The sequence below is a fragment of the Rattus norvegicus genome, chromosome 3 (genome assembly GCF_021556685.1).
Source record: "Rattus norvegicus strain SHRSP/BbbUtx chromosome 3, alternate assembly SHRSP_T2T, whole genome shotgun sequence".
Taxonomy (NCBI): Eukaryota; Metazoa; Chordata; class Mammalia; order Rodentia; family Muridae; genus Rattus; species Rattus norvegicus.
The window spans coordinates 53,479,307-53,493,410 of record NC_141536.1 but is presented as its reverse complement, the minus strand read 5'-3'; the positions used below and the strand labels follow the sequence as shown (position 1 = coordinate 53,493,410).

The 14,104-nt window shown below is 42.3% G+C and overlaps 1 protein-coding gene across 1 annotated transcript in view; it reads left to right on the top strand.

Moving 5' to 3' along the window:
* The window catches only part of Lrp2 (LDL receptor related protein 2), a 157,788-nt gene that overhangs the window by 79,789 nt on the left and 63,895 nt on the right, over nt 1–14,104 (top strand). The window contains 10 exon segments of the mRNA NM_030827.2: nt 919–1,167; nt 2,258–2,469; nt 3,356–3,540; nt 4,132–4,360; nt 5,081–5,258; nt 6,575–6,703; nt 9,115–9,281; nt 9,758–9,901; nt 12,504–12,613; nt 13,086–13,263. Coding sequence (NP_110454.2) covers nt 919–1,167; nt 2,258–2,469; nt 3,356–3,540; nt 4,132–4,360; nt 5,081–5,258; nt 6,575–6,703; nt 9,115–9,281; nt 9,758–9,901; nt 12,504–12,613; nt 13,086–13,263 — 1,781 coding nt within the window.

The following is a 14,104-nucleotide window of genomic DNA, read 5'->3' as shown; positions in this document are numbered from 1 at the left end:
CCCGTAGGAGTAACAATAAATTCCAATAAATGGTGACTGCATAACACTTCTCATTAATTTCTTTTTTACTTGTGTCTGGTGTCTCTTCTCTTTATGTCACTATCCAGGACATCACGCCATCAAATTAAATGTAGCTCTCTCCAGGAGTAACATGTCCATAAACTTTCCTAACTTGAAGATTTTCTAATTTTAACCGGAACTTGTTATCAAACCAATGAAGCCTGGGGGGGTTGTGTTTGCAGTGATTAAAATGCTCTGATTGGCATGTAATCCTAATTACTGTCCTTTCTCTCTTCCCTCTTTAATTAACGCTCTCTCTCAGATGAACCACAGCAAGGTATGACTGTGAACATCCTAGACCTTTATGATTTCACGTGACACGTGTATGTCGACACTGTACTAATTACTGTGACTTCCCCTTCTAGTGCATGTCCCCTGTGTGACTCTTTATCCATAAGTTACTGTGCTCCTGGGAATGGGAAGTATTTTTAGACCCAGTATATGATGTGGCTCTGGGCTGCTCCAGCCGTTGCCACACTGACCCTAAGAGTAAGGTGTGTTAGCAAATTGTGTCCTCTCCACTCGGTCGCTTACAGCTTTTTCTGCGAAACATCTCTACTTAGGCTGGAGAATTCCAGAGGGAGCATGTTAAATTTCTCTGCTCCATCAGTGACAGTTAGGTTTCTGGATGCCAGCGTTATTTTTTTCAAGGTTCTCTCACAGCCATAAACGGAACTATACTGGAGGGTGGCTCTAAGGCATACTATAGCCTCAAGCAAGTCAGAGAAGACACTATGTAGATCACCGAAGAGATTGGGGCTCTTGATTAACTCTCTTTAAAGTTGGCATGAAACTACATTGGAGTGAGTCGAAAAATCAAGGATGTCTGACTTTCCTCCCCGTGACTCTTTCTTCTAGATCAAGACAGCTGCTCCCATTTTAATGGTGGCTGTACTCATCAGTGCATGCAAGGGCCCTTCGGAGCCACATGCCTATGCCCATTAGGATACCAACTTGCCAATGATACCAAGACCTGTGAAGATATCAATGAGTGCGATATTCCAGGCTTCTGCAGCCAGCACTGCGTCAACATGAGAGGTTCCTTCCGGTGCGCTTGTGATCCAGAATATACGCTGGAAAGTGATGGGCGGACTTGCAAAGTCACAGGTAATAATTGAGCTTAATGGGGAACTAACTCCAGAAAATTTAATAGGCTCTATCAGAGTGTAAGCCTTTGGTAAGATCGATTATTCGTCAGCCCGACTAGAGAGCTGATTTAATGCCTTTTGACCCATATGAAAGTGAATATACCGGATATCAGAATATTGACTCAGCTGCTTTCAAAGTGATTCAACAGCAGAGGACTTAAAAGTTCCTTTATTGCAGGATGCAGTGGCATATGCCTGCTATCCCAGCATTTGGGAGGTAGGATCAGGTCAGCATGGGCTTCATAGTGAGTTCGAGGCCAACCTGGACTACACGAGGCTTTGCTTCAAAAATACCAATGTCAAACAAGGAACCTTTCTTTTCAAGAAGGCTGGGTGAAAACAGTCTAAGGACAGACTGATTCTTACTATCTGAAGTTCTCATTCAAGGTCTAACAAATTTGCTTTAGTCTTTTCTTTCCCTTAGAAAGTAGGCTAGGGAAAGAAACTTCCTTTTGAGGAAGGAGATCCATCACTTCTGCGGATACACAATTGGTCAGAACTCAGTCATTTGATTACAGCAGCTTCAGTGAAGGCAGAGACTGGTCTCTATCTGAGTAGCCTTAGGCCAACCTAAATGTAGTGTGGCTTAATACTAAACCGACAAGGGGGAAAGGAATATTAGTAGACAGAACTCTTCTGCTACACCTAATGGTTTGAAACTTGAAACCAAGCCTACGGTCTGCTAAGATAGAAAGCAAGTTGAGACAATAAAAGCAGCTCAAGGATCAGTGTGTGAACAGCTCACTCCAGACTGGAACATAGATGCCCACTGCAATAATCTGAGAAAGAGAGCTTTTCCAGAACATAACTATTTTACATGCTATTATCAATGAACAAACAAGGTTCTCCTGATCCTGCTTAGCGTCTGATGAGATCAGGGATGTTCAGGATGATATGGCTGTAGACAAAGTAATTCTTGTGGTCTTACTCTCCCATTTCTCTAGTTTGGTACCACGCACTGGATGCTGATGAGACTCTTTAATTGTATTTTTTTCTTTCAGATTCATTGACAGTTTCTTTTTCTTTTTCTTTTTCCATTTCCAACACAGGATCTGAAAATCCGTTGTTAGTTGTAGCAAGTCGTGACAAAATCATTGTGGACAACATCACTGCCCACACGCACAATCTCTACTCGTTGGTCCAGGATGTTTCTTTTGTGGTTGCTCTTGATTTTGATTCAGTCACTGGTCGTGTCTTCTGGAGTGACTTACTGCAGGGTAAAACCTGGAGTGTCTTTCAAAACGGAACAGACAAGAGAGTGGTAAGTGCTCTTCTCTATCTGTAGCCCTTCTATATCTGCTGTTGTTGCTCACAAAGAGGAGGTCCTGCTGCCCCTCGTCCCGGGCAGCACAACATATTCAAGAGGTCTGGATGTTTCTGACTTCAATCCTGTGTGTGTGTGTGTGTGTGTGTGTGTGCTTGTGTGTGGTTGGTGTGTGTGTGTGTGTGTGTGTGTGCACATGTGTGTGTGCGTGTACTCTCCAAGGCCTTCCATGATTCTGAATTCTATGCCACATGATGCAGATCCTTTTGAATCTTTCGTAAGTCAGAGCAAGAGAGTCAAGGAGTTGCTTTACCAAGCTTTAATTGACTTAAACTTTTCAACCCATCTCCCTGAGTTTGTTTGATTAATTATTTTTTATTTTATTTTATGTATCTGAGCGCATGTCATGTGTGTGTGGTTTCTAGTAGAGGCCAGAAGATGATGTCTGATCAATCCCCAGTCATGAGCTGCCCTGTGGGTGCCAAGAGACAATCTTGGGTCCTCTGCAAGAGCAACAAGTACTTTTAATCACTGAGCCATCTCTTCAGGGCCCTAAGTTTGTTTCTTTATTTATCCTTAGTAGATAAATTTCTTTAGTGAACACTGTAAGTAGCTACACATTGGTAAAGCTCTTTAGCAAGTTTAGAAGCTTTTAAAATCAAAACGAAACCTGCAGATACAGCTGTCTCACGTTATTTAATGCTATGAATGCCTTATATATTTATCCCTAAAAACATTACCGTTGGCTTACTCATTAGCTATATTGGGAGATAAATGTTGTAAGCACAACATGTCAGATTTCTTATTCTAGACTTCCACATAATTCCCATGATTACTGTCATTTATTCCTTATAATATTCACATCTTACCCTTTCTTCTGTAGGTCCATGACAGTGGCCTCTCTGTGACAGAAATGATTGCAGTAGATTGGATTGGTCGCAACCTTTACTGGACGGACTATGCTCTTGAAACAATCGAAGTTTCTAAAATTGATGGAAGTCACAGAACAGTACTGATCAGCAAAAATGTCACAAAACCGAGGGGACTCGCGTTAGATCCCAGAATGGGGTAAGAAATACATTTGCCAGTTTAAATATGCAAGTATCGAATGTAGGGTAGGTTTCTAATTAACACTTGTAGTGATAATGTCCCGTAGATGGACCACGCTTAGCTGTGATTTTGATACAGCAAAAATGGCTGTTTCTGCTTATAGTTCATGTTATTCCCGTATGAGGCAGTGATATTTGCCTGATAGGTGTAAGAGGAAGAAAGAAATTCTTTTGTATATTTCAGGATCTTTGAAAACCTTTCCTAGATTTTAAGTAGACTCTGTAAGTTAAACTGTTTCCTATAGGATGATGAATTAAACAGTTTATGTTTAGTATGATTGTGACTTCCCTGAGTTATTACACACCAGTGACATTTATAATGAGTCTCTGAAGATGGAGAATTCAACTCACTACTTAAAACTGGTAGGGTAACAAGTTAATTGTAGATTGTTGGCATTAGGGCATGTCCACGTCATAATGTAACGCATATGCACATTATAAAGACATCCAGATGGCCTGCAGTTGCATTATGATCACAGGAACCCAGGACCCATGTGTTGCATTATATTAAGTGGGCGTTATCTTTCCTGTATGTTTCTGCTCTTTACAGTGACAATGTAATGTTTTGGTCTGACTGGGGCCATCACCCTCGCATTGAGCGAGCCAGCATGGATGGCACCATGCGCACAGTCATTGTCCAGGAAAAGATCTACTGGCCCTGTGGCTTAAGCATCGACTACCCCAACCGCCTCATCTACTTCATGGATGCCTATCTTGACTACATTGAATTCTGTGATTACGACGGACATAACCGAAGGCAGGTCATTGCTAGCGATTTGGTAAGTTTGCTATAATAATGTTCAAAGTTAAACTAAAGTGGAAATCAGTATCAAGAGAACTGAGAGCACAGATACACAATGAGATGAAAGAGAAAGAGAGAGAGAGAGGGAGGGAGGGAGAGAGAGAGAGAGAGAGAGAGAGAGAGAGAGAGAGGGAGGGAGGGGAGAGGAGACAGAGTCAGAGACATCTGATCAACCTTCTGTTGCTAACAAGATAATTAAGATGTTTGTCTCAGGCAGTGATATTGTACCCTGTCTGTCTTATAAAAGATTAATAAATAATGTGATTTCAGTGATCTGTCTTTTGCTTTTGTATCTTTTAAAATCACAGACTAATAAAATTGCATAAACTAAGACTCATATTTGTGAATGAAACCAGAACATTGTGTTCAACATTTTTTTTAATTCAATGGATTCTGTTTGTTTGGACAATGCAGAAATCTGTATAGTGTACCAAAGAGCTAGTTTAGTTTCTGTGACTTGAGGAAAGCCTAAGAGGAGCCTTCCTGTTTTTGGGGATAACATATACCTTCGGTATTAAAGATTGAGTGGCAGAAATAGTCCTGGAACAATTTCTGTTTTAAAAATGGATACCCAGTGCCACTCCTAGAGTAGGCACTCGTATTAGCTACTTCCTGGAGTCTCTAGTATGTAACTGGAAATCTTAAAGAATTTAAGGGAAATCTCTGGGTGTAGCCTCACTCTGGTTCTGCTCCCCAGGTTCTCCACCATCCGCACGCCCTCACTCTGTTCGAAGACTTTGTGTACTGGACTGACCGTGGTACTCGGCAGGTTATGCAGGCCAACAAGTGGCATGGGGGGAACCAGTCAGTTGTAATGTACAGCGTTCACCAACCGCTTGGAATAACTGCCATTCATCCTTCAAGGCAACCACCTTGTAAGTGACAGAAGCAGCCTGCCTGGGGTCATGTGGCCATTTCCTCTTCTGGACATGTTAGTGCACAGGCAATACATTTCCTTTTCACAGACCACAGTACCACACACTTTTTCTGGCCCCTGCATTGCTCTGTTTTTTTTTTTTTTTTTTTTTTTTTTTTTTTTTTAACTACAAGAAAATCAGTCCCTTGGAAGCGGTGACAGCATATCTATCTTCATTATGTCGTTTTATCTGTCAATCAGCTCTGTGATCTTTTTATGCTGCTAATTGGTGGGCTTCATTATGGTGCTGCCACCTTGTAGGTGTTCTTCTGTGGCCAGCACAAGTCAACTTCATGCATGGGGTGTGGGTGGATGGATGATGTAAAGATTTGGCCTTGGTGGTGATCTTTTAGTTGGGAGGGAGAACACTTAAACCTTCCCATAATCTTCTCTCCTCAAATCTCTCCAGTGGTGTCTCACACTCAGAGTCTGACCCTGTTTCTTCTGTGGCTTACATTCACCACGCTGGACTACATCATGGTCCAGTGACACACCAGGCGAGTTCTTGGCTTTGACCTTTTACTTCCTTGCTTTGTCTTGAACATCTGTTTTCTGTCTCTGTTGGAATGGCTGCCTTGTGTTATTTAGGGTTCTGCTCAAATGTCACTTTCTCAGTCAGAGAAGCTGTTCTTAAATGCTCTGCCCCAAATGGCCACCATGCTGTTCTCATATCTGCTTATTCTCATGTTTGGCAATTGCCACCCCCAACGTCAACTTAGTTCTGTTTCCTTTCTACAATGTACACTGTTTGTTCTTGGTGTGTAGAATCGTGTTTGGTACCTAGCAAATGCTTACTATTTTTTTGTGAGAAAAAGAATGGATTATCTAGCATGCCATGAGTAGAAGAAATGGGATCTAGAAGCACCCCGTGAGCCTAGATGTCCACAGAGTCCTCTTTTCAAGGACTGGCACAGGCAAGGATGTGGAAAAATTGAAGATCTCTATCTAAGGAAAACTTGGATATTGCTGGATAAGCATCAAGGTTACACAAAAGACGTAGAACCTGCTTTCATTTCATGCGAGAAGATAGCTTTTAGGTTCGACCAAGAGACGTTGTATTTATATCATGAGTTCTAGATAATTCAATGACTGATCATAATCTGGTTAACCCAGGACTTTGTGAAAGCCAACCCTTCCTCTTGTGCCCCTTAGCTAAGCTAACTGCAAGCCATCTCCCCTTGCAACAACAGGAGCTCTGGGTAGGACCATGACCTTGTGCACTGCACTGTAGGCAATTTTTGCATTCAAACACGCCTTTCTTTCTTTCTCCCGCAGCCCGGAATCCATGTGCCTCTGCCTCTTGCAGCCATCTTTGCCTGCTTTCTGCACAGGCGCCTAGACATTATTCTTGTGCTTGCCCTTCAGGATGGAACCTCTCCGATGATTCTGTCAACTGTGTGAGAGGTAAGTGTGCTCTGAGGATCAAACCTGTCATAGCTTGGGAACCCAGAACCCATGTGTAACTGAAACTGAGCATGGTATTTCCTGCTTTGTTCAATGGGTATTCTGTGCGTGTGTGTGTGTGTGTGTGTGTGTGTATGTGTGTGTGTGTGTGTGTGTGTGTGTGTGATTCCATTGAGCAAATGTTACCTTCTTTGCGTGGGGTTAAACAACCTTTAACCTCATGCTCTCTTACACCTGACCTTTCTGATAATTCTGCATTTCCAGGTCCATTTCAGTTTATTTTTATTCTCATAAAAGTAGCCAGTAATGAATGAGCTGGTTCTTATGACTCTAACTTTAGTATCGCTATTATTATTGTCATCTGATATTTTAGAAATATAAGTGCTGTCTCTGTGAGAAATATTACAAGTGGCTATTTGAGCAGTTTAATCTTAGTTATCCTAACAGGTTGATTGAAGGGTATGTGGAGTATTATGTCAAGTGCTTCAGTGACTGCAAAAAGAAGAGAAATGATTCCTTCAAGAGTGTGCACTTGAAGATACCTCTTTTGAAAAATCACCCTCTATTGCTTAGAAACTTACAAAATTACTCCGAGCCTATTCCTTTCTCATTGAAGAGGAGTGAATGCATTTTGAAACTGACACAAATTACTAGAGATATTTTGAAATAAAAGGTTAATTATAACATATTTCCAAATTCAAAGCCCAAATCTACGGTAAAACTGGGTTTTCAAATGGAAAATCCATAATGGATCCAGGACATTTATGGTTCTGCAGGTGAGGTTACTTAAGATGAAGCCCCATGTAACATGTGACATTGTACAGTGATAGTTTCATGATGAAAGGTTTTAATCATTGGTAATACTTACAACAAGGACTGCCATTTTCTACTTTTCTTCAGAGATTTATTACATTACTAATCCTTGTTGACATTGTTTAATTTAGTGTGACCTTGAGTCTTTCAGAGAAGATTAATCTGGGCATAGATATTTTAAATACAAAGAAATTTTTTCATCAAACAAAGATTGTCAGCTACTTATTGGGGACTGGTACCAACCATATTACTATATGATGATGATTTTTTTTTTTTGGTTTTTCATTTGAAATTCTGGAAGAAAACACAAGCATCCATAAACCAATGGTGGCTATTGATGGTGTGGGAATTATAACTATCGTACGTTTGTGTGTATGTATGACTTGTGCGCTAGTGCACATGGGAACATTGCATGCTACTATGTGTGGATGAGAGGGGACTTCTCACAGAGTCAGTGGTTTCTTTCCACTGTGGGCCTGAGAATGCGAACTCAGCACTTTTACCCACTGAGACATCTCATTGAACTCGCTTTTCCTAATTTACAGTGTGAAATTAGAACAAGAAATTTCTTACATTTACTTCACACAATGACCAAACTGAGTAGATGAGCTCTAGCTACAAACTCAAATAGGTTTCTGACTCAGGAGTTGTAAATGCAACCTGGGGTGCTATGTCATCATTATCTGGGGAACCTTTGAAAGTACTATGTAGTCCCTTGTATGCATTCTATCCATTCAACTACATTATTATTAACTGTGTACACACACAGACATACACACACATAGACACACACACATAGACACACTCACAGACATAGACATACACACACACAGAGACAAACACACACAGAGACAAACATACACAGAGACATACACACAAAGACATACACACACAGACATACACATACACAGACATACACACACATAGACACACACACAGAGACATACACAAAGACATACACACACAGACATACACATACACAGACACACACACATAGACACACACACAGAGACATACACAAAGACATACACAAGCAGACATACACACACAGGCACACACACACACACACACACAGGCACACACACACACACACACACACACACACACACACACAGATTGAACTTGTGGTTTCCTGCAAGCAAGACAGGAAAATTTTTGACTTAGCTACTTCTCCATCCCCTGACTACAGATATTTGGGCAATTCTTTTATTTTTATTTCAGGCTTTCTTCCTATCAAGCTTTAGATTTACAATAGTGAGAAAATTAAACACAATAGCCATTGTGCTACTTTGTGAATTAGAATCCAGTAAGGAAGGCATGTATTAACTAAATGATATCCGAGAAAGCAGGAAAGAAGTTACTGTTCACCAAGTCATCATTCACCTCCCCACCTCCCCTGCAGATTGACTCAAGGTTGTTCATTGTTAAGGTTGTGTATGGGAGGCAGAGGAACGTTGACTAATCCTGATACTTGGCCACTGTGAATGAGTAGACAGTGAGGATAACCAACTGCAGGCCTGTGGTCACTTGCGACACCTCTGTCATGTGTTAGAGTCATTGCTGTGGTGCTGACTCTACTTTGACTGCTGTTTTCACAGGTGACCAACCTTTCTTGATGTCCGTAAGAGACAATATAATTTTTGGAATCTCCCTTGATCCTGAGGTGAAGAGCAATGATGCCATGGTCCCCATATCAGGGATACAGCATGGTTATGATGTTGAATTTGATGACTCTGAGCAATTCATCTACTGGGTTGAGAATCCGGTACGTTTTGGATGCATTCAGTGTGTACAGTCATTATTTAAGTTCCCTCAGGGAATTCCAACATGATGTTTAATGGAGCTCCTGGGGACTTTGGATTAGAATCCTTGCTTCTGGGGCAAATGTTTCTCCAGTACCCTCCTGCTTGAGACTCTTTCTTTCTTCATGGAAGCAATCTGTCACTGTGAGAAAAGTGCAAGGAGAAAGAAAGAAGGAAAGATGAGATCTTTGTGTTTGCTGTCTGTCTTGCTTATGACTTCTGAGCCATTTTAGAATGTGCTTTTAATTTTTAATTTTGAGACTCTGTACAAGAGGAATTTTTTTTCCCAAGAGGTCAGGCACTCAACTTTGCTCACTTTTTCCCAATGACTGAGGGGCATCAAGAGAACACTGGCAGCCAGCAGAGACTGTAGGGAGAGAAGAGGGGCTGGGTTGTGTCCCTGTATCAGAGTAGCTCACCACCCTTGTTTTCTTTCCAGGGTGAAATTCACAGAGTGAAGACTGATGGCAGCAACAGGACAGTGTTTGCTCCTCTGTCCCTGCTGGGGTCTTCTTTAGGCCTGGCCTTGGACTGGGTATCAAGGAACATTTATTATACCACTCCTGCAAGTCGGTCCATTGAGGTAATGTTTACATTATTATATAGATACAAACATTGCTGTTAGATTCATGTAGGTTATATCCTCAGGCATGGTGGCTGGCTCATGCTATGATTTCAAGGCCAGGTCAGGCTACAGTGTGAGATCTTGACTCACACCCCACTCTAAAAAGTAAACTAAAAAACACCTATGAAACAAAACAGTAGCAGCAACAACTGTCACCACCACCACCACCACCACCACCACCACCACCACCACCACCACCACCACAAAATACCAGCAACTTTTTGGGAAATAAGAGCTTCCTTGTGAAAATAAATTAATAGAACATCCTATTGTTCTATGTTGTTTCCTACAAATTATTAAATCCACAGTGCCCTATAAATGATACTAAGAAAGCTAATGAAAATCATAGAGAAAATACTGCATCAGTTATCAACCAGGTTTATGGCTACCTCTCTTCCCAGATAAGAATCACACTATGGCTCCAATATAGTTTTTCTAACAGTGAAAGACAAAATAGAAATTCGATTCTAATTCCTCTCCTCTCTGAGATAAGCGTTCTTTATATCTCAGCTCCCAGAAGAAATTCTAGATGCAGGGTAGGATTGGAATCACATGAAGTAAACCCATACCACCAGTATTGATTTTCTCCACTCTGGGACAAGAATAACTTGTACAGGAATATTAATTCATGCTACTTTTGAAAGTGAGAAGGGTTTTTCGAGAGGGGTAGTCAGTAGACCTGATCGTTGACATATAGCTGGTCAGTTGATAGCTCTTTGGTTTGTTTGAGAGTCGTATTGGCGATGAGGGAGGTGCCCAGCAGCTTGGGATAGGCCACAGTGGAGCAGTACTTCATAGTGTACAAGTTCACAGTGATATGATGGCTGGTGGTTCACAACAACTGAGACATTTACAGTAGACACAAATGCCAGTCTGTGGGATTGTCTCAAGTTAAATCAAATTGACTGGTGTGATGGGATTCTGAAGTTCCATCTGGTGCAGCCATTTTTACGTAAGCAATTGAGGGTCAGAGAAGTCAAGAAACGGTTGCTTTCAATGACAGAAGTAAGTGCAGAAGCCTAGACCTTTCTGACTCCATAAGTGTCAGAAGATACTTTTCCTAATCTGAAGTTCATCAGAACAGGATGTGCTTCTGAGAATCGCCATTGCTAAATCAAAGACCCTCACAGAAAAGTGGTAATAAACACCCTCTCCTTGACTTTAAATTTCCCAAAGGTTTCGGGTAGGTGTTCAGCAGCAAGAGATAAAATGAGCAGCCCATGACACTGTGCATGCATATGTGTCCCATGACACTGTGCATGCATGTGTGTGTACCAAGTGACAAGGCCACTAGCTCTGCAGAAACCCACCTAGTTTATAACTGAGCTACCAGTGCAGCACGATACAGTGGGGAGAATCCAGGTGAGCATCTCGGTCAGCCTGGCCTTGTGTCTACTTTACTTGCATATTTCATTCATTCAGCAGATATTGGTAAGTGTTTTCTATGGATTGGGAGCCTGGTTGGTACTGGGTATTCAAAGATGAGCAAAGCACTTTTTTTAAGTAGTTTACACAGAAACCAATAATTTTGCGCCAGCATGGTAAGAGCAGCAGTAAATGTAAAATGCTATTTATCACTGTATTCAAATTGGGAGATTAACCGTCCGAGGTTGTGTCAATGTAAAGTTCTTGCCAATGCATGCATAGAAAGCAGGTAGAAGGCTGGCTTATCTGCATTGTTCCAGCACGCGTGAAGCACACTTCATTCCATGTTGAAAATAGGAGTGGGTGCTGAGGAACCTGCTTTCCACTAGGGGTAGCTGCACGCCTATTCATGGAAAACTGTGTAGCTTTAAAGTGAAGCCCACAGGTGGCTGTGTGAGAGGACTTGAGGTAGAATAAAAGCGGCTAAGGAGAAGGGACTTAATGTGACCCAAGAAGACTGTTAGGCCCAGGAAAGGTAGGAGATTGTACTGGAAAGAGGCAACTGTAGTTCAAGTAGGAATAAGAGGCGCTAGATAGGGTGCAGAATGAGGGAGAAATGTAGCATCTCCATGCTTGTGTGCTGCATTTGCGTGTTTGTGTGTGGTTGAGGGAGGGAAAAAAGGAGGCAAACACTAACATAGACATGAGCAATCTATATCCAATAGCAACCTTACAGACAGACCTTACAGACAGACCTTAAGTGTAAAGGAACAGGATAGGTGGGTTTATTCATCCATTGGGAAGCGTTTTGCTGTCAGTGTGGCACCCTGAAGCCCTGTTTATGGAGGCCATGAAGAGAATGTCAGATCCCCTGGAACTGGATTCACAGGCAATTGCAAGCCAAAATGTGGGTGCTGAGAACTTAGACTAGGGTCCACGGGAAGAGCAAGCAGGGTTCTCAAACACTGAGCCATGCCCCCAACCCTGACCATGCTTTGAAAAGTCTCATTTCCACTGAGGTCGTTCCCCCGGCTCCAGAGAGGAAAGAGGAAGCAGGGACAGAGCAGTACAGTGAGGGATCATGGATCCCTCGTCCCATCTCAGTCCTGACCGTACTTTAGCTTTAGTTTTGGATCCCTCCTGTCTTTGTTTCCATGAGAGAAATTAAGTCCTAACACATGATTTTGGACTGTAGGTGTTGACGCTCAAGGGAGATACGAGGTATGGAAAAACCCTGATTGCCAATGACGGCACCCCCCTCGGAGTTGGTTTCCCCGTTGGCATAGCTGTTGATCCTGCACGTGGGTGAGTGATATCAAGTGGCGGTTATGTTCCTGTCGGCACCATCTCTGTCACCCATCGTCTGTTGGATGAAGTGTCCTGTTAACATTTCAAACTGTAGGGTGGGTGACATTTGAACACGGTAGACCCCAGTGAGTAAGGGCAATCATTGTGAAGAGCAGCGGTAACTCTGGATTATGTTGAATGTGAAGGGTATATAAGGAGATAAGCTGTGTCTTCTTAATGCACCCTATGCAGGAATTGTAATTACTGAACAGTACAAGACAGAACAACATTCTGACTTATCAGACCTTAAAGGCTGAGTAGATGGGAAATTTTACCATCCCGTCTTCAGTACCATTTAAAAGGGCACGTAGACCCCCATAAGAGCACTATGGAGACAGTGGCAGTACGCTGGTTAAAAGCTCCCCTACATTGTGTTGCCCTTACCCATTTCCTGGTTCATGAAGCACTCATATTTTTTTCTGGGTTCTAGGAAACTATATTGGTCAGACCACGGGACGGACAGTGGGGTTCCTGCCAAGATCGCAAGTGCTAATATGGATGGAACATCTTTAAAAATTCTCTTCACTGGGAACCTGCAGCATCTGGAGGTTGTCACCCTGGACATTCAGGAGCAGAAGCTGTACTGGGCAGTCACCAGCAGAGGCGTGGTATGAGCCGCTTTAGTTTTCTCTCTCTGTGGTGTGAACGGCTGTGCGATTCTGAATGTGCCGAGCTCTCGGCAGCTTGAACCAGAGCCTCACTATTGCCCTTTCTCTTGGCGGTTGATTGTCTCCCTCCTGTAGTCTTGTACTCCACCCCTCCCATCTATGTGCAACATAGGGAAATACAAAATGATGGTTATTCTTTTTTCCTATAAACTTTGGTTTCATTTGGGATAAGATATCACAAGTTTCCATTTCTTACCCATCCTTTCAGAGACATTTATTTAATGTTTCAGTGATGTTACTGTTTTCTTTGAAAACACTCCAGGTTCTCCCATTGTACAGTATACACACACACACACACACACACACACACACACACACACACACAGATACATACACAACATATACACATGCACACATACCACACACCACACACCTACACAGACACACACACAGACATACATAACATACACACACACCACACAGACACAGTGACACACACACACACACACACACACACACACACACACAGACACACACACCACCCAGACACAATGACATACACACACCACATAGACAGACACACACACAGACACACACACCACCCAGACACAATGACATACACACACCACACAGACAGACACACACACAGACATACACAACATACACACAGATATACATACAGACATATACAACATACATACACACCACACAGACACACAAACACACCCCCCCCAAACCTACACAACATTCACACACACCACACAGGTGCACACACACAGACAGACATACACAACATTCACACACAGCACACATAGACACACACACACACACACACTCTTTC